The 17,760-nt window shown below is 58.7% G+C and overlaps 1 protein-coding gene across 3 annotated transcripts in view; it reads left to right on the forward strand.

Annotated features, from left to right (window-relative positions):
• The window catches only part of KLC3 (kinesin light chain 3), a 30,609-nt gene that overhangs the window by 12,423 nt on the left and 426 nt on the right, over positions 1-17,760 (forward strand). Inside the window, exons 1-12 of one of the 3 annotated variants that reach the window (XM_084860754.1) lie at positions 8,688-8,782; positions 13,374-13,639; positions 14,071-14,301; positions 14,536-14,605; positions 14,928-15,147; positions 15,423-15,510; positions 15,586-15,687; positions 16,094-16,267; positions 17,076-17,166; positions 17,240-17,280; positions 17,374-17,480; positions 17,632-17,695. In XM_084860754.1, the coding sequence (XP_084716880.1) occupies positions 13,382-13,639; positions 14,071-14,301; positions 14,536-14,605; positions 14,928-15,147; positions 15,423-15,510; positions 15,586-15,687; positions 16,094-16,267; positions 17,076-17,166; positions 17,240-17,280; positions 17,374-17,480; positions 17,632-17,695 (1,446 nt within the window). In that variant the 5' untranslated portion in view covers positions 8,688-8,782; positions 13,374-13,381. Of the gene's footprint in view, positions 1-8,687; positions 8,783-13,373; positions 13,640-14,070; positions 14,302-14,535; positions 14,606-14,927; positions 15,148-15,422; positions 15,511-15,585; positions 15,688-16,093; positions 16,268-17,075; positions 17,167-17,239; positions 17,481-17,631; positions 17,696-17,760 lie in introns of those variants that run through there. The other 2 variants (XM_084860752.1, XM_084860753.1) reach the window with 2 other exon arrangements.

A 17,760-nucleotide genomic window follows, 5' to 3' on the forward strand; every position in this document is an offset into this window, starting at 1 on the left:
AGCCATCTTTGTGACGGAGTGATAGTCAATTAGCATAATCCCTCTTTAGTAGATAGGATATACACTGAGTGGCCAGATTATTATGATCCCTAAATGCATAATAACTTGGCCACTCAGTCTATATCCTATATACATAAGAGGCTAATATGCAGCAAATTGTCCCTTTGACCAGGAGTTCGACTAGTAGGCAGGCTGGCCAACCACCCATGTCCCCTCCCCCTGGTCAGACTGGCCAGACCCCACTCATGCATGAATTCATGCACCGGGCCTCGTGTGTGTGTGTGTGTGTGTGTGTGTGTGTGTGTGTGTGTGTAGAGCCCGGTGCACAAAAATCCGTGCACTCAGGAGGGAGGTCCCTCAGCCTGGCCTGCGCCCGCTCCCAATCCGGAGCCCTCAGGGGTGCCCACCTGCCAGCTCAGGCCCGCTCCCTCCCACAGCCTACGCACTGCCACTCCCGCCACCACCGCTGCCCGCACAGCCATCCGCCCAGCTGTGGCTGAGCAGAGCTCCCCCTGTGGGAGCGCACTGACCACCAGGGGGAGCTCCTGAGGTGAGCGTCTTCCCCCCGGTGGTCAATGCGTGTCATAGCAACTGGTCGTTTCATTCTTCTGATTAATTTGCATATTACCCTTTTATTATATAGGATATACATATATATTATTGACTTCAGAGAGAAAGGGGGAGGCAGAGGGCGAGAGAGAGAGAGAGAGAAAGAGAGAGAAACATCAGTGATGAGAGAGAATCGTTGATCGGCTGCCTCCTGCACGCCCCCCCCCCCCCGCCCCCCGCCCCCAAGCCGGGCCTGTGCCCTGAGGGAGGAATGGAACATGGCTTCCTGGTTCAAGCACTCAGCTGCCCCGGACGGGCTGGTTCCACATTTGTCACTTTAACATGTGTGCGCTCCCTGCGGACACAGCAGAGAACAGCCCACCCCTGCCTTAGTGGAGGTGACAGTTCAGTGACGGGGAACAGTGTGTTGTCATGCGGGGGCAGTAGGCTTTGAAGGAAAATGAAAGAGGATAAGGGATAAACGATGGCACCACAGGGGAGTGGAAGGGATGGGGGGAGGAGGGGAGGGGAGGGAAGGGGAGGGAAGGGGAGAAGAGGGGAGGTCAGGCCTCTGGGGGATGACAGCTGTGCGGAGACCTGAGGGAGAGGAGGGAGCCAGCCACGTGGGGACCTGGAAGGGAAGCAGCAGGTGCAGAGGCCCTGCGGTGGGCGTGGCTCGGCATATGTGCGGGGCAGGGAGGGTGTCCCAGGGCTGGCGCAGACAGGGGGAGGGGGGGAGACAGAGGGGAGGTGGGAGAGTGGGAGGGAGAACGAGGCTGGAGAGGGGACAGGAGCAAACTTGTGGGGCCCTAGGGCCGGGGGGGGGGGGTGTTCCAGCCCCTGTGAGAGGGGTGGGAGCTCTGAGCGCTGTGAGCAGGGGAGGAGCGGGATCCAGCCACATCACACACGGGTGATGGCACAGCTCGGGCCCCTGGGCCCTCGATAATCCATACGTAGAGGGACATTTGTCATTCTTTTTGGCCACACAGCTCTGAAAGCCCTTTCTGTGTTTGGGGGTTTCCCAGAATCCCCTGCGGTTAGTCCGCTCTGGGCAATGAGGCTGAGAGAGGTTGGGTGGTTTGCCTGAGGTCACACAGCTGGAGAGGAGCAGCACTGAGAGGCACTCGGGCTCAGGGCTGTGGAGGCTGGGCTTGGCTCCGGAGGAAATTGTTTCCAGGCCTCAGACAGCGTCGGGCTCTGTTGCCAGCCCAGTGTCCTTCTGCAGGTATTGGACCCTGATCATCTGTACCCACTGCCCGGGGCCCCTTTATCACTCCAGCGGCCTGGCTTCAGGGTCCCAGCACTTCATGTGTGTTAACCGGTGTGACTTCCCAGCAGTCCTATGACGTGGGCATTTACAATTTTGCAATTTTACAAATCAGGAACGTGAAGCCCAGAGAGGTCAAGACATTTGCCCAAAGTCACACAGCGGAGCCGTGGCAGAGTTAGGCTGGACCAGAGAGCCAGTCCCCCAGTTTGCATTCACAATCCCCCCAGGCCCTACCTCTTTAGGCCGAAGCCCCGTTTTACAGAGGAGGGGTTCTGAGGCTGAGAGGGGCAGGGAGGCTGCTCACGGTCACAGCTGGCATTCTGGAATGCCAGGGCCTGCACACTGCCCCGCGCCCCCAAGGCCCTGGCATTGCAGAGCAACTGCTTCCAAACCCTCTCTGCTCCCTCCCCCTTCTCTGACCCGATCCTCTCCCCTGAGGAGGGGCTGCCACCTTCCTGGGAGGGAGAGTCTGAGAGGCAGCCCTCCACCCACCTCCAAAATCCCTCTCCCGGTCCTGTGGTCTGTGATGCCATCTGATTCAGGGAAGACAAATGCAAATCAAAGCAGCCCCAGAGCCAGGGAGTTAGGGCCCTGCCACCGATGCTCCATCCACTGAGCCAACCGGCCCCGGCAATAGGCTGTTCTTTATCACGTTTTGTTATATAGTCGTTTTGATTATTGCTTATTTCTAAATATGTTCTAAGTTTTGTTATGATTTCTTCGTTGTCTTATGAATGGCTTTTAAAAAACATTGGGGAGAATCCAAGATGGCTGCTCGGGTAGGCAACTAGCCACAGCCGCACACAACAATTTTAATAAAATACAACTAAAATATAAAATGGACATTACCCAGAACTACAGGAAAGTCGACTGACTGGAAATCCTACAACAAGAAGCAAGGAGAAAACCAGAAGGAAGCGCGGAGGAGCTGTAAAAGCGCAAGGTACGGAGACACGCGGCGCGGAGAGGACGGAGCCGGAGAGGAGGGAGGCCGAGTGCCTGGCGGGCGTTCCCTAGCGGAAAGGAGATAAAACTCCGACTGTGCTGGGCCCCTGACTGCTCTGAACCCCAGTTCTGGGCCAGACCCCGGGGACTCAGGCTCAGCCAGAGGGAGCTGGGCTGTAAGTCGGAACCCCGGGGTAGCGGAGAAAGGAGGTCCCGGAGGCGCGCACACTGCCCCCAGAGAAGGGACGGTCGGCTGTGCCGCGGGATTGCCCTGACGGGAAGGAGACTGGGGCTCCAGACTGCTGTGAACGCCACCTCCAACTCCACTTCCAACTGAACTGAACCCCAATACCGGGCTCATTGGGGGAGAGCATAGACTGTTTGGCAGCAGGCGAAAATCGAGGGCACCTTTCTCTCAGAGGCGCCGGCAGCGAGCACTGAAGGACCCGCATAGGGCGGGGCTGACGGAAGCCAAAGCTGCAGGCTCCACCCTGAAACCCCATCCCATCTGTAACTGCGAAATGCGACAACAAAATAGATCACAAACGAAAGAAATGGAGGACAAAAAGCGTCTGGATATAGAGTTCAAATCTACGCTTATAAGATTTTTCAAGAATTTCCTAGAAAAGATGGATAAGGCCTATGAGGATATGAAAAGAGATCAACTAGAATTAATAAGGAGTCAACAAGAAATGATAAGGGATCAACAAGAAATAAAGAATACATTGTCTGAAATAAAAAATATTCTACAGAGTCCTAAAAACAGAAGGGAAGATCGCAAGAATCAAGTCAAAGATTTGGAACATAAAGAGCCAGAAGACACTCCTCCACAGAAGCTAGAAGGCAAGAGAATCCAGAAAATTGAAGATAATGTAAGAAACCTCTGGGACAACTTCAAGCGAACCAACATCAGAATTATGGGGGTTCCAGAAGATGAGAGAGAGCAAGATATCGAAAACATACTGAAAGAAATAGTGACAGAAAACTTCCCCCACCTGGTGAAAGAATTTGACTTACAAGTCCAGGAAGCGCACAGAACTCCAAACAAAAGGAATCCAAAGAGGACCACACCGAGACACATCATTATTAAAATTCCAAGAGCAAAAGATAAAGAGAGAATATTAAAAGAAGCAAGAGCAAAGAAGGTAGTAACTTATAAAGGAGCACCTATACGATTGTCAGCTGACTTCTCAACAGAAACCATGCAGGCCAGAAGGGAATGGCAAGAAATATTCAAGGTGATGAATAGCAAGAACCTACAGCCAAAAATAAGCTACCCAGCAAAGCTATCACTCAGAATCGAAGGCCAGATAAAGAGCTTCACTAATAAAAAAAAGCTAAAGGAGTTCATCAACACCAAACCAGAATTATATGAATTGCTGAAGGGGGTTCTTTCAGAAGAGAAAGTAAACAAAGATAAAAATTATGAACAACAAATACGTAACTATCAACAAGTGAATCTAAAAACCAAGGAAATTAAAAAAATCTGATGAACAATATTAACTGTTGAATATAATAGAATCAGAGGTATGGAAGGGGAGTGAACTGACGATTCTTGGGGAAAAGGGGAGAGGGGGGCGTGGGAAGAGACTGAACATAAACTGTGCACCTATGGATGAGGACAATGGGGAGAGGGGAAAGGGCAGAGGGTGGGGTGGGAACCTGGTGGAGGAGAGCAATGGTGGGGGGGGGGGAAGGAACATTTGTAATAATATGAAAAATAAAAACTTATTAAAAAAAAAATAAATAAAAAAAAAATAAAAAACATTTTTATTAATGGATAAAAAAATGACACTTCACCCAAGGGAATAATATTCAGCTGTTAAACAGAATGAAATGAATCTGTATGTGCTACTTTGGAACAATCGGCAAGTGTCTTAGTTCTCTCGGGCTGCTACCACACAGACTGAGTGCCTTACTTTGTAAAAATTTTTAAAAAGTGTGTGTGTGGCCGAAACCGGTTTGGCTCAGTGGTAGAGCGTCAGCCTGCGGACTGAAAGGTCCCGGGTTCGATTCCGGTCAAGAGCATGTACCTTGGTTGCGGGCACATCCCCAGTAGAGGGTGTGCAAGAGGCAGCTGATCGATGATTCTCATCGATGTTTCTAGCTCTCTGTCCCTCTCTCTTCCTCTCTGTAAAAAAATCAATAAAAAATATATTTTAGCTGAGACCGGTTTGGCTCAGTGGATAGAGTGTCGGCCTGCGAACTGAAGGGTCCCGGGTTCAATTCCGGTCAAGGGCATGTACCTTGGTTGCAGGCACATCTCCAGTGGGGGGTGTGCAGGGGGCAGCTGATTGATGATTCTCTCTCATCGATGTTTCTAACTCTCTATCCCTCTCTCTCCCTCTCTGTAAAAATAAATCAATAAAATATATATTTAAAAATATATATATATTTAAAAAAAAAAAAAAAACTGTGACAAAGAGGTGAAAAAACAAAGTCCCCAACCCACTCGCCCATTTTCCTGCCATGCAAACTGAGGCCTGAAGTGCTAGGATGGGGTTTAATTGGACGCCCTCTTGGCTGTGGTCTTGGGCAAGAGGTTTCTCCTGTGTATAGGGGGCCAGTAGCAGTGCCTCCTCCAGGGGTCGCTGCATGGTTCAGGGCTCTGCTTCTCCGTGGCTCTGTGACCTCAGACAGATTACCTGGCTCCTCTGCGCCTCTCCTCCTCCGCCTGTGGAATGGGGATAGTTACAGTGCCTGCCAGGCTGGCGTGGGGATTAACAGTTAATTTATAAGACGGCACAGGGCCTGTCCTGGGTGAGAGCTCGTTGGTGTGCAAGATTGCCTGGCTCAGCAGGGGCGGCCTAGAGAAATGGTCATCTCAGTCACCATTTCTTCTTTCAGCCTTTGTCTCGTTCAATGTTCACCGCTCTGCTATGTAATGAGTGTGACCAGCCCAGCTTTATAGATAGAGGCCCGGCGCACAAAATCCGTGCCCGGGGAGGGCCCCTAGGCCTGGCTGGCAATCAGGGCCAATTGGGGCCTTCCTTCATTCCACGCCGCCCCCTGGTGGTCAGTGCATGTCATAGCAGGCAGTCAAACTCCCTGAAGGTCCAACTCCCAAGGGGACAATTTGCATATTAGCCCTTTATTATATAGGATGAGGAAATAGGTGCTCAGAAAATCATTTCTCATCCCAAGTTACATGGAAAGGAAATGGCAACAGAAGATTTATTTTTAAAATATATTTTTACTGACTTCAGAGAGGAGGGGAGAAGGAGAAAGAGATAGAAACATCAATGATGAGAATCATGGATCGGCTGCCTCCTGCACGCTCCCAACTGGGGACCAACCCTCAACCTGTGCATGTGCCCTGACCAGGAATCAAACTGTGACCTCCTGGTTCCTAGGTTGATGCTCAACCACTGAGCCATACTGGCTGGGCTACAACAGAAGAATTTGAACTCAGACCTACCTGGCCCCAACCCCCTCCCACAGGCCCCGCCCGCACGCACAGGCATAGTTTCCCATGCGCTGCTTTGAGCTGAGCCTTTCACATCCCACGACAGCTCACAGAGTGGCTGCCCCTGTGAGTCCTGTGCTACAGACCAGGAACCTCAGGACCAGAGAGGTTAGCTCCTGGCTCGGGGGTCACACAGCCAGCAACTGACACAGCAAGGCTTCGACCTGGGCTGCCTGGCTCCAGTCCTTGCACTTCCTCCTAAGGAGGGTGTAGCGGATCCAGAACCACCACCCGGGGTCCTGAGGCCAAGAGAGGTGGGAGTGAGGGGCTCAGCTGCCCCCTTACACCATCTTCCCTAAAAATCTGGAGCCCTGGCAGCTGTGCTCAGTGGTTAGAGCTTCAGCCTGTGCACCAAAGGTTTTCGGGTTGGATTCCCAGTCAATATTGTGAATATTGTGGGTTCACTCCCTGCCCCCTTATTGGATGAGTTCGGGAGACAACTAGTCAATCTGCCTCTCTCACATCTCTCTCTCCCTCCCTCTCTTTCTCTCTCCATCCCTCCCTTCCAAGCCCTTAAAAAAGCAATGAAAAAAAGAATGAAGATTAACAAAATCATCATCACCATCATCTGGAGAAGTTAGGCTGTGAATCTGAGTTTTACTTTCCCTCGCTGAACCAGCACCCGCTCGCTGAGTGCCTTCTCTGTGTTTTGCTGGTGCTGGGTAGCACTGGAGACACCATAGTGAGTCCGGTGTGGGAGACGATGACCCACAGGGCAGGGCTGGGATGGGGGTCCCCGAGGCTGCGGGAGCCAGAAGGGATGTCCCAGGAAGCCTGAGGGGGTCAGAGAAAGCTTCCTGGAGGAGGGAGCATTTGCACTGGGGCTTGGAGAACAGCTAGAAAGCGGCTTGTGCGTCTACCGCCTAGTCCACGGGCCAGCAGCGCCCTCTGCCGGACACATCCTGTAGTGCCGGGACCAGGCTTCCGCACGGGCTCAGGAAAGCTCTCCCTGAGCTAAACTCTGTGATGCTAGAACATGTGAGCCCTGTCTGGACCAATTTACGTTTCTAAGACTCTATTCAGCCAGCCAATCATTCAACAAGTGTTTATTGAGCACCTGCTTAGCATCATCTCTTCTAGAGCTAAAGATACAGTGCTGGCCTCGCTGGGTAACTCTGTTGGTTAAAACGTCGTCCTGATTGGCCAGGGTTGAGGGTTCCATCCCCGGTCAGGGTACATGTCTCTCTCTGACCCTCTCCCTTCCTCTTTCTCTAAAAAAAAATAATAAAATAAAATAAATAAATCAATAAAAAGTATGTATATAAAAAAAAGACTCAACCACTGAATACATAAATAAGTGGAACAACAGCCCAGCTGCTATAGCTCAGTGGATTGAGCATTTGTCCCATGGACCAAGTGGTCCCAGGTTCAATTCCCAGTCAGGGCACATGCTCAGGTTGCAAGCTCGATCTCCAGTAGGGGATGTGCAGCAGGCAGCTGATCAGTGTGCCTCTCTCATCAATGTTTCTCTCTTTCGTTCTCCCTTCCTCTCTGAAATCAATCAAAATATTTAAAATAAATAAGTGAATAAATAATTTTTAAAAGTATGGAGTTTCTTTGCCCAGACGGTGTGGCTCAGTGGTTGAGCATCAACCTATGAACCAGGAGGTCAAGATTCATTTCCCAGTCAGGACACATGCCTGGTTTGCAGGCTTGATCCCCAGTAGGGGGTGTGCAAGAGGTAGTTGATCAGTGATTCTCTGTCATCATTGATATTTCTCTCTCTCTCTTCCTCTCTGAAATCAATAAAAATGTATTTTTTTAAAAAAGACACTATGCTGACCATACAGAGCCCTATCTTCAGGAGCTGACATTCGGGGCGGGGGGGAGAGAGATAATATAATACATACAATCAGAAGCTAATATTTGCTAAATGCTTCCTAACCATTTATTAATCATTCTATCCTCACAGCCTGACTGTCCCCGTTTTACAGATTAGGAAGCACGAGGCACAGGGTGGGTCAGTTACTTGCCCGAGACCCGCGCAGCCAAGTGCTGAGATGAGATTTGAACCCGGAGCCCAAAGTTTAGCCATTACGTTACATTGATGTAAAACGTCACATGGAATAACTTTAGGCCCTGAAAAGTTTGTGGACCAGATCAGGACGGGAAATGAATGAGGTAGCGTTTCCGTGGGAGGCTGTCACTGAGAAGGAAGGCCCCTCGGAGGGAGGAAGCGGCCTTTGAGAAGAGCGGTCCGAGCTGGAGGCACAACCCAGGCAAAGGCGCAGCCGCCGAAACTGCAAGAGGCCATGGGCCTGGGACCCAAAGTTTCCAAGACTCCGAGGTCTTGGGGTTCTAGCTCGCGAGGCCCCGTTTCCAGGCCGGACTCCTCCTCGGATTGACAGGCTCTGGAGGCTCCGCTGGGACTAAACTTTCCCCGGGCGGAGCGGGGGCGGGGCGGCCTCACCTGCGGGGGCGGAGCTCCCGGCGGCCCCGCCCTCGGAGGCCCCGCCCCGCCCGGACGCCGCACAGCTGGGAGCCGCAGGGGTGCCGGCGTCGGGACGCGGCGGGTGCAGCGCGCAGAGCGGGTCCGGAGCCGCCGCGCTCAGGTGGGCGCCGGGGTGCGGGGCGAGGGTGCCCGGGGCCGCGAGGATGGAGGCGGGGGCGGGGGGTGAGGCCGGGCCTGGGCACTGCCGGGCCCGCTGGCCTGGCAAAGGGGACCGGCCTGCGGGCCCTGGACGCCCCCGCCCCGCCCTGGGGCTCCGCGAGCTCCGGAGGCCCCGCTGGGGCCGCGCCCCCTCCCCGTGCGCAGGTAAACAGGAGCGGGGGCGGGGCTTAGGAGGAGCGAGGGGGGGCCCGTGACCGCTGCGGGGAAGCTGGGGTGCTCCGGGCTGGGCTGGCTGGCCGTGACAGCGACCTCTTGCCAGCGAGCATACGGAACTAGCACAGCGTGTGCGTGTGTATGAGCGATGGTGCAGGAAGCGCAGGTGCGTGTGATGGTGCGGGAGGCTCAGGTGTGTGTGATGGTGGAGGAGGCGCAGGTGTGTGTGATGGTGCAGGAGGCTCAGGTGTGTGTGATGGTGCAGAGAGCTCAGGTGTGTGTGATGGTGCGGGGAGCTCAGGTGCGTGTGATGGTGCAGGAGGCTCAGGTGTGTGTGATGGTGCAGAGAGCTCAGGTGTGTGTGATGGTGCAGGGAGCTCAGGTGTGTGTGATGGTGCGGGAAGCTCAGGTGTGTGTGATGGTGCGGGAAGCTCAGGTGTGTGTGATGGTGCGGGAGGCTCAGGTGTGTGTGATGGTGCAGGAAGCTCAGGTGTGTGTGATGGTGCGGGAAGCTCAGGTGTGTGTGATGGTGCGGGAGGCTCAGGTGTGTGTGATGGTGCGGAGAGCTCAGGTGTGTGTGATGGTGCAGGGAGCTCAGGTGTGTGTGATGGTGCAGGAAGCCCAGGTGTGTGTGATGGTGCAGGGAGCTCAGGTGTGTGTGATGGTGCGGGAAGCACAGGTGCATGTGATGGTGCAGGAGGCTCAGGTGTGTGTGATGGTGCAGGAAGTCCAGGTTGTGTGATGGTGTGTGTGATGGTGCAGGAGGCTCAGGTGTGTGTGATGGTGCAGGAAGTCCAGGTTGTGTGATGGTGCAGGGAGCTCAGGTGTGTGTGATGGTGCGGGAAGCGCAGGTGTGTGTGATGGTGTGTGTGATGGTGCAGGAAGCCCAGGTGCGTGTGATGGTGCAGGGAGCTCAGGTGCGTGTGATGGTGCAGGAAGCTTGGGTGTGTGTGATGGTGTGTGTGATAGTGCAGGAAGCCCAGGTGTGTATGATGGTGCAGGAGGCTCAGGTGTGTGTGATGGTGTGTGTGATGGTGCAGGAAGCGCAGGTGCGTGTGATGGTACAGGAGGCTCAGGTGTGTGTGATGTGCGGGGAGCTCAGGTGTGTGTGATGGTGCAGGAAGCTCAGGTGTGTGTGATGTGCGGGGAGCTCAGGTGTGTGTGATGGTGCTGAGAGCTCAGGTGTGTGTGATGTGCAGGGAGCTCAGGTGTGTGTGATGGTGCTGAGAGCTCAGGTGTGTGTGATGTGCGGGGAGCTCAGGTGTGTGTGAGGATGCAGGAGGCGCAGGTGTGTGTGAGGGTGCGGGAAGCTCAGGTGTGTGTGCTGGTGTGTGTGAGGGTGTGTGTGATGGTGCGGGGAGCTCAGGTGTGTGTGATGGTGCGGGAAGCCCAGGTGTGTGTGAGGGTGCGGGAAGCTCAGGTGTGTGTGATGGTGTGTGTGATGGTGCAGGAAGCCCAGGTGTGTGTGAGGGTGCGGGAAGCTCAGGTGTGTGCAGAGATAGTGTCAGGCTGTAGCTATGAGTGTATAAAGGGGAGATGAACTTTGTGGCCTTGGGAGGGCATGGAAAGCAATTCAGCGGTGTGGAAATGTGGGCTGCCTTGATTGTGTGTGTGTGCATGTGTGTCGCTATGTGTATGTTGAACTGTTCACAGAATTAAGTGTGAGTGTGATCCAGAGGCTGCATGGCTGTGACACGGGAGTGGCAGGGAGGTGTGCAGCAGGATGGCTGTGTGGGTGTGACTGCCACTGTCAGCTGTGTGGTTATGCACCCGGGCTGAGCACAGGAAGGGGAGTTTGCTGCCTGGGGGACTGTGTGAGTGCGGGGGCCGGTGTGTGTGGCGGGAACAGCCCCGGTGCTGTGCGGCTGTGCGTTCGCTGCGGCTGTCACTGTGGTCGTCCGTCGGACGGTGGGTGATGCAGGCCAGGCTGTGCGTGGGCATCGGGCTTGGCTGCCTGAGACTGTGCGTGATGTTGTAGAAATCAGCAAGATTGTGTGCGTGCAGGTTGTGGTTGTCAAATGGCTCTCAGACTTGTGTGATTGTGTTTGTCTCTGTGTGGGGCTTCTGTGTGAGCTGTGAGACTAAGGATGGTGTGACCCACACACACACACACACGTGGAAAGGGACTGAAAGATGCACAGACGTGTACGTTGGGGGTGATGAGAGTCTGCGGGAGGTAAGACCCGTGGGGCTACCAGCTGCCCTCCCTGCGGGTCTCAGGGTATGTGAATGGGAACTGGCGAGCAGGGGCGGGGCTGCTCGGGGTGGGTGGATGGCAGTTGAGTGAAATGTGTTCGGAAGCTGTGGCGCTGCCTCTGATGGTCTCCACAGCCGCCTGTGGCACCTGAGTGTGAGTTCCGGGCTCTGCATGTGCAGCGTGTGGGCCCCGTGCAGGAGCCCAGATCCCCGCCGGCAAGGGGTGGGGGCGTTGGAGAAAGTGGGGAAGGTCCGTCACCTGGGAGTGTGCGCAGGGAGGAGGCGCTGGGCATGCAGGGAGACCTGCTGGCGGGACTGGGTGTGGGCGAGGGCCTATGTCAGGAGCATGGGGGCAAGTCCCACAGCCTGAATGTGAGACGCGGGATTTGGTTGTATTTTTGCAGAGGAGAGAGTTCGTTTCTGTGTGTGTTGTGTGTGGGCTTTTATATCTGAGAGGAAAATACACCAGTGCTTTATTTCTGAGGGGAGTGCATGTGTATGTTTGCCTGAGTTAGTGTGTTGTATTTTGAAAGAGTGGATGCCTGTGAGTGTGTTTATTGAGTTTTATTTTAAAATATATATTTTTTTTTATTGATTTTTTTTACAGAGATTAAGGAAGAGGGATAGAGAGTTAGAAACATTGATGAGAGAGAAACTTTGATCAGCCGCCTCCCACACACTCCCCACTGGGGATGTGCCCGCAACCAAGGTACATGCTCTTGACCGGAATCAAACCCGGGACTCTTGAGTCTGCAGGCTGATGCTCTATCCATGAGCCAAACCGGGTAGGGCTTGAATTTTTTTAAAAATATATTTTATTGATTTTTTACAGAGAGGAAGAGAGAGGGATAGAGAGCTAGAAACACTGATGGGAGAGAATCATCGACCAGCTGCCTCCTGCACACCCGCCACTGGGGATGTGCCCGCAACCAAGGTGCATGCCCTTGACCGGAATGGAACCTGGGACCTTTGAGTCCGCAGGCTAACGCTCTATCTATGAGCCAAACTGGTTTCGGCAGGGCTTGAATTTTATTTTTTAGAGGAGGAAGTGTCTTCAGAATGTGTTATATTTCTGAGAGGAGAATGTGTTACACTTTGTATTTCTTTTTATTTTTATTTGTATTGATTTCAGAGAGAGAGAGAGAGAGAGAGAGAGAGAGAGAGACATCAATGATGAGAATCATTGATTAGCTGCCTCCTGCACATCCCCCACCAGGGATCGAACCTGCAACCTGGGCATGTGCCCTTGACCAGAATCAAGCCGTGACCTCCTGCTTCATAGGTCGACGCTCAGCCACTGAGTGATGCTGGTGGGGCTGTGTTTCTAAGAATCCCTGCGGAGGGTGTGTGGGAGTTGTATTTCTGAGAGGGGAGTGTGTGTGTGTGTGTGTGTGTGTGAGGGCTCCAGAGGCACCACCCGCTGTGCATTGGCTTTGTCCCCCACCTACAACCACACGAAGCCCCACGTGTTATGATCTGGGCCTCAGACCCTCAGCTATCACATGGCCAGCGACATCCGTGGGCCACGCCTGTCACATGTGTCCCGACACGCCTTGGGCTGGCTGGGCCTGCCTGCAGTGGAGGGCGGACGCCTGTTCTCTCCGGGTCTGTCGGCTCCTCAGGGCCCGGGAGCCCACACAGGGGTGCCCCTCGCCGACCCCCACCTAGAGGCACCTCTGCTTCCCGCACCCCGGCCCCCGGCCCCCGGCCCCCCGGCCCTCGCCTCCCGCCCTGCCTCCCGGCCCCAGCGGTCTGACTGGTTCGCAACAAAAACGCCCTGAGAATGAGCTCACGGTGAGGCCGCCGCCTCCACACACCCCGCCCCACGCCCAGCGGAGGGCGCCTCCCGTTCCCGGTCACACGGCGGCCGGGCCAGGGGACCGGGGTGCTGAGGGCCGCCAGGTGAGCCGGCCGGCGGGAGGCCCCGCACGGGCATTGCCCGCTCTGGGTCCGTCCTCCGTGGGGCGCTGGCGTTGTGCTCAGCCCGAGGACGGCAGAGGGAGCCTAGAAGGTTCCCGGCTGCGGGCCGGCCGGGATGGGTGTGGACCAGGTGCTGGCGGGAAGCAGGAGGGTACAGGCAGAGGGCTGGCGGGATGGCTGGGAAGGGAGGCAGCTGGGAGGGGCCCGGCCGGCCCGGCCTCGGCCGTGACGCCCCACTCCCGGCCGCCCCCCCCCCGCCACAGGAGCAGCCATGTCCGTGCAGGTGGCGGCCCCCAGCGGCGTGGGGCCGGGCCCCGAGCGCCTGAGCCCCGAGGAGCTGGTGCGGCAGACGCGGCAGGTGGTGCAGGGGCTGGAGGCGCTGCGGGCGGAGCACCGGGGCCTGGCCGGCCACCTGGCGGAGGCCCTGGCGGGCCCGGGCCCCGGCGCCCGCCCGGAGCTGCTGGAGGAGAAGCAGCAGGTGGTCAGCCACTCGCTGGAAGCCATCGAGCTGGGGCTGGGCGAAGCGCAGGTACGCGGGGTCCAGGTGGTGGTGGGGGGGGCTCGGACCGCGGGGAGGTCCGGGCTGGAGGGTCCACATGTGCAGGGGTGAAGCCTGGGGCAGGTGAGACCTGGGGGAGCCAGGGTGGAGACGGGGGTTCTAGGCCAGAGATGGGGTACCTGAGCCCTTGCGTGTGAGAGTCTCCCTGAACCGTCCACAGCACTGTGGTCTGGGGACGCTTGGGGGTCCCTGGGTGGGACGTGCAGTCCCCGGGCATCTGGTGCCTGGGTGGAATCAGAGGGTCCCTGGCGGCCGCTGTGCCCCTGGGTCACCCGAGGGCTCTCTGCAGAATCGGGGGGATCCCGGCCCGGGGCGTCCCGGTCTGGGGGCCCGGTCTGGGGCGGGGGTGTCTGGCAGGCAGGCCCGGCCCTGACCCCTGACCCCCGCCCCCGCCCCCGCAGGTGCTGCTGGCCCTGTCGGCGCACGTGGGCGCGCTGGAGGCGGAGCAGCAGCGGCTGCGGGCGCAGGCCCGGCGGCTGGCGCAGGAGAACGCGTGGCTGCGGGAGGAGCTGGAGGAGACGCAGCGGCGGCTGCGGGCCAGCGAGGAGGCTGTGGCGCAGCTGGAGGAGGAGAAGGGGCACCTGGAGTTCCTGGGGCAGCTACGCCAGTACGACCCGCCGGCCGACAGCCAGGTGCGGGCCGCTCCGCAGACCCCGTGGCTCCCCGTTCCCCCGCAGCCCGTGTCCTGGGCCCTCAAAGACCCCACCCCCCCACCCCCCGGACTTCCGCAGAGGCCTCAGCTGCCCCTGCAGACCCTCCCCGGGCCCTCAGGTTGTCCCGGCCACCGCCTGCCGCACCCCTGGGCTCAGGACTAAATCTCAAACTTAATCCCAGCCTGCGACCCCCCTTCCCTGTCCTCTCCACAGCAGCCCGAGTCCCCCCACCGCCGAGACAGCCTGGGCTCCCTGTTTCCCAGCGAGGAGGAGGCGAGGAGAGGTGGGCGTGGGGTCCGAGGGACTGGGAGCTCGGCCATGGCGGACGGGAGGCTGGGCGGGGAGGGATGCTGGACCCCAGGCCTCTGACCAGGGCCGGGGCCAGGAGGACGGAGCAGGAGGCTGGGGGGTGACTGTGCGGGTGAGGCTGGGCGCTGAGACCAGGCAGGTTCACATCCCAGGGGCCTGGGACCCCGACCCCAGGAGGCAGTGCGGGCCCCATGGCCCCGGGGGCGGGGGGGGCAGCTGCAGCCCTGGGGGTGGGGACGTGCCCCCGTGGGAGGCTGAGGGGACAGGAGGCCTGAGACGAGGTGCCGGCCCCCCAGGCCCGGAGGCGGCGGGGGCCGCGGCGGCGCAGCAGGGCGGCTACGAGATCCCGGCCCGGCTGCGCACCCTGCACAACCTGGTGATCCAGTACGCGGGCCAGGGCCGCTACGAGGTGGCCGTGCCGCTGTGCCGCCAGGCGCTGGAGGACCTGGAGCGGAGCTCCGGCCACTGCCACCCCGACGTGGCCACCATGCTCAACATCCTGGCGCTGGTGTACCGGTGAGCGCCGCGGTGCGGGGAGGCTGCGGGGGGGGCCGGGCCGGCGGGGGCACGGTGGCGGGGACGGGGACAGACCTGGGAGGCCCGCGGACCCAGGCAGAGGAGTCGGTGTGGGTGACAGAAACCCCGACAGAGTGGGGGCGGCCCCTGGGTGGCCAGAGGCTGGGCAGTGGTCTGGAGGTGCTAGACTCGGTGTGAGGGACCCCAAAGGGTGCCACTTCAGCCGGCCCCTGGGACCCGGCCTGGCTGACCCCCATCCTGGCGCCGCCCCACAGGGACCAGAACAAGTACAAGGAAGCCACGGACCTCCTCCATGACGCCCTGCAGATCCGGGAGCAGACGCTGGGCCCCGAGCACCCCGCGGTGCGTGGGGTCGGAGGGAGGGAGGGAGGGCCGGGCTGTGCCTGCCTCCTCCTGACCTGCCTCCCGGTCCCGCAGGTGGCGGCCACGCTGAACAACCTGGCCGTCCTGTACGGGAAGCGCGGGCGGTACCGGGAGGCGGAGCCCCTGTGCCAGCGCGCCCTGGAGATCCGCGAGAAGGTGCTGCCCTGCCCGGCCCGAGGCCCCTCCCGTCTGATCCCGAAATGTCCGGTTCTGGTGCTCCGGGACCCCCAACCTTATAGGCCCTTCCCCCTGGGTGTTGTGAGCCTAGAGCACCATTTCCAGGAGCCACCATGCTTGACCTGCCCTGCCCTGCCCTCCATTTGACCTTGACCTCTCCTAACTCACCTCACACGCCCCAACCTGGTACAACCCTCTCCTTGATGTAATCACTTGCATCCCAAGGTCAAAGGTGGTTTCTGGACCGCCGTGACCTCTGACCTGATGCAGCTCCCGTTTGGTGTAACTTCTGCCCAACCCCGTGCAACTCTCCCCTTTGGCCCTGTAACCCCCACCCTTGACCGGCGCCGGCCACCGTGCCGCCTCCGACCCCGATGACCCCTAGGTCCTGGGCGCCGACCACCCGGACGTGGCCAAGCAGCTCAACAACCTGGCGCTGCTGTGCCAGAACCAGGGCAAGTTCGAGGAGGTGGAGCGGCACTACGCCCGCGCCCTGGGCATCTACCAGGCCCTGGGCGGGCCCCACGGCCCCCACGTGGCCAAGACCAAGAACAACCTGGTGAGGCCGCGCGGGCGCGGGGGAGGCGTCGGCCTTGGGGGGGGCGGGGGGGACACGCAGAGGCAGGAGCCCCCTCTGCCGGGCAGTGAGGAGGGGCCCTGTCTGGTGAGGCCGCGCGGGGGAGGCGCCCCGGCCTGGGGTGGGACGCCGAGGCCAGGGGCCCCCTCTGCCGGGCAGGGAGGAGGGGCTCCCGCAGGCCCTGCCTGGTGAGGCCGCGGGAGCGGCAGGAGGCGCAGGTGCCGGTGGCCGGGGAGCGGCCCAGGGAAAGGAGCCGGAGGCCGGCCGGCCGGGGATGCAGCGTCAGGCGTTCAATGAGCTCTAGGTCCTCTCGGGGCCTTCCCTGTACCGTCCATCCATTGCTGTTTGTTAACCTTCATCTGAGGACATTTTTTCCATTGATTTTTTTTTAATTTTTATTTAGAGAGTGGAAAGGAGGAAGGGCAGGGGGGAAAAGAAAGATCAGTGTGAGAGACTTGGACTGGTTGCCTCCTGGGACTAGGGATCAAATCTGCAACACAAGCGTGTGCCCTTCACCGAGAACCGAACCCGGGACCTTTTGGTGCGCGGCCTGGCGCTCTAACCACTGAGCTCACCAGCCAGGGCCAGACCACCCATTTCTCAAAGGACCCTGGGCGGTAGGTGTTCTGTGGCCCCCGTTTTGCAGATGAGGAAACAGGCACAAAGTAGAGCAGGGACAGGCCGAGCCAGGAAGCCCCCTGCCCTGGTCCCCGAGGCCGGAAGCGGTGGGGCTGTGGGCGAGGCCCGGGTGGGAGCTCGGGAGTGAGCTCAGCCGCCCCGCCCCCCGCAGGCCTCAGCCTACCTGAAACAGAACAAGTTCCAGCAGGCGGAGGAGCTGTACAAAGAAATCCTCAGCACGGAGGACCTGCCCGCCCCGCTCGGTGAGCCCCCGGCCCTCCTGCCCCCCAGGGGCTTCTCGGCGCCCCCACCACAACGCCCCCGTCTGTCCCCCAGGAGCCCCCGGCGCAGGCAGAGCTGGTGACGCGGAACAACAGGTGAGGCCGGCTGTGCCTCCGCTCCCGGGGGGGGGAAGAGGGGGGGCCCTGACGGGATGTGGGGCTGACGTGTGCCGGACGCCCGCCCCCCAGACCCTTCGCCGGAGCAGCTCCTTCTCCAAGCTCCGGGAGTCCATCCGGCGTGGCAGCGAGAAGCTGGTCTCCCGCCTCCGAGGCGAGGGGGCGGCGGGAGCAGCCGGGTGAGTGTTGGATCAGGTCAGTGACGAGCCCCCTGTCCTGCTCAGGAACCTTCCAGGGCTCCCACCTCCCCTGTGACAGTCAAACCAGGTGCTGGACAGGCCCTCCTGGGGCAGAGCCAGGCCCTCCCGCACTCACTGGCTCCCTCTGCAGGATGAAGAGAGCGGTGTCCCTCAGCACGCTGCACGTGGGAGCTGCCAGGGCTCCCGGGGCCCAGGTGAGGGGACGGGGCACCTGGTCTGGGATGGGGGGGGCCATGTGACAGGCCAGGGGCGGGAGGAC

Source organism: Pipistrellus hanaki (assembly GCF_964339955.1).
Source record: "Pipistrellus hanaki genome assembly, chromosome: 15".
Taxonomy (NCBI): Eukaryota; Metazoa; Chordata; class Mammalia; order Chiroptera; family Vespertilionidae; genus Pipistrellus; species Pipistrellus hanaki.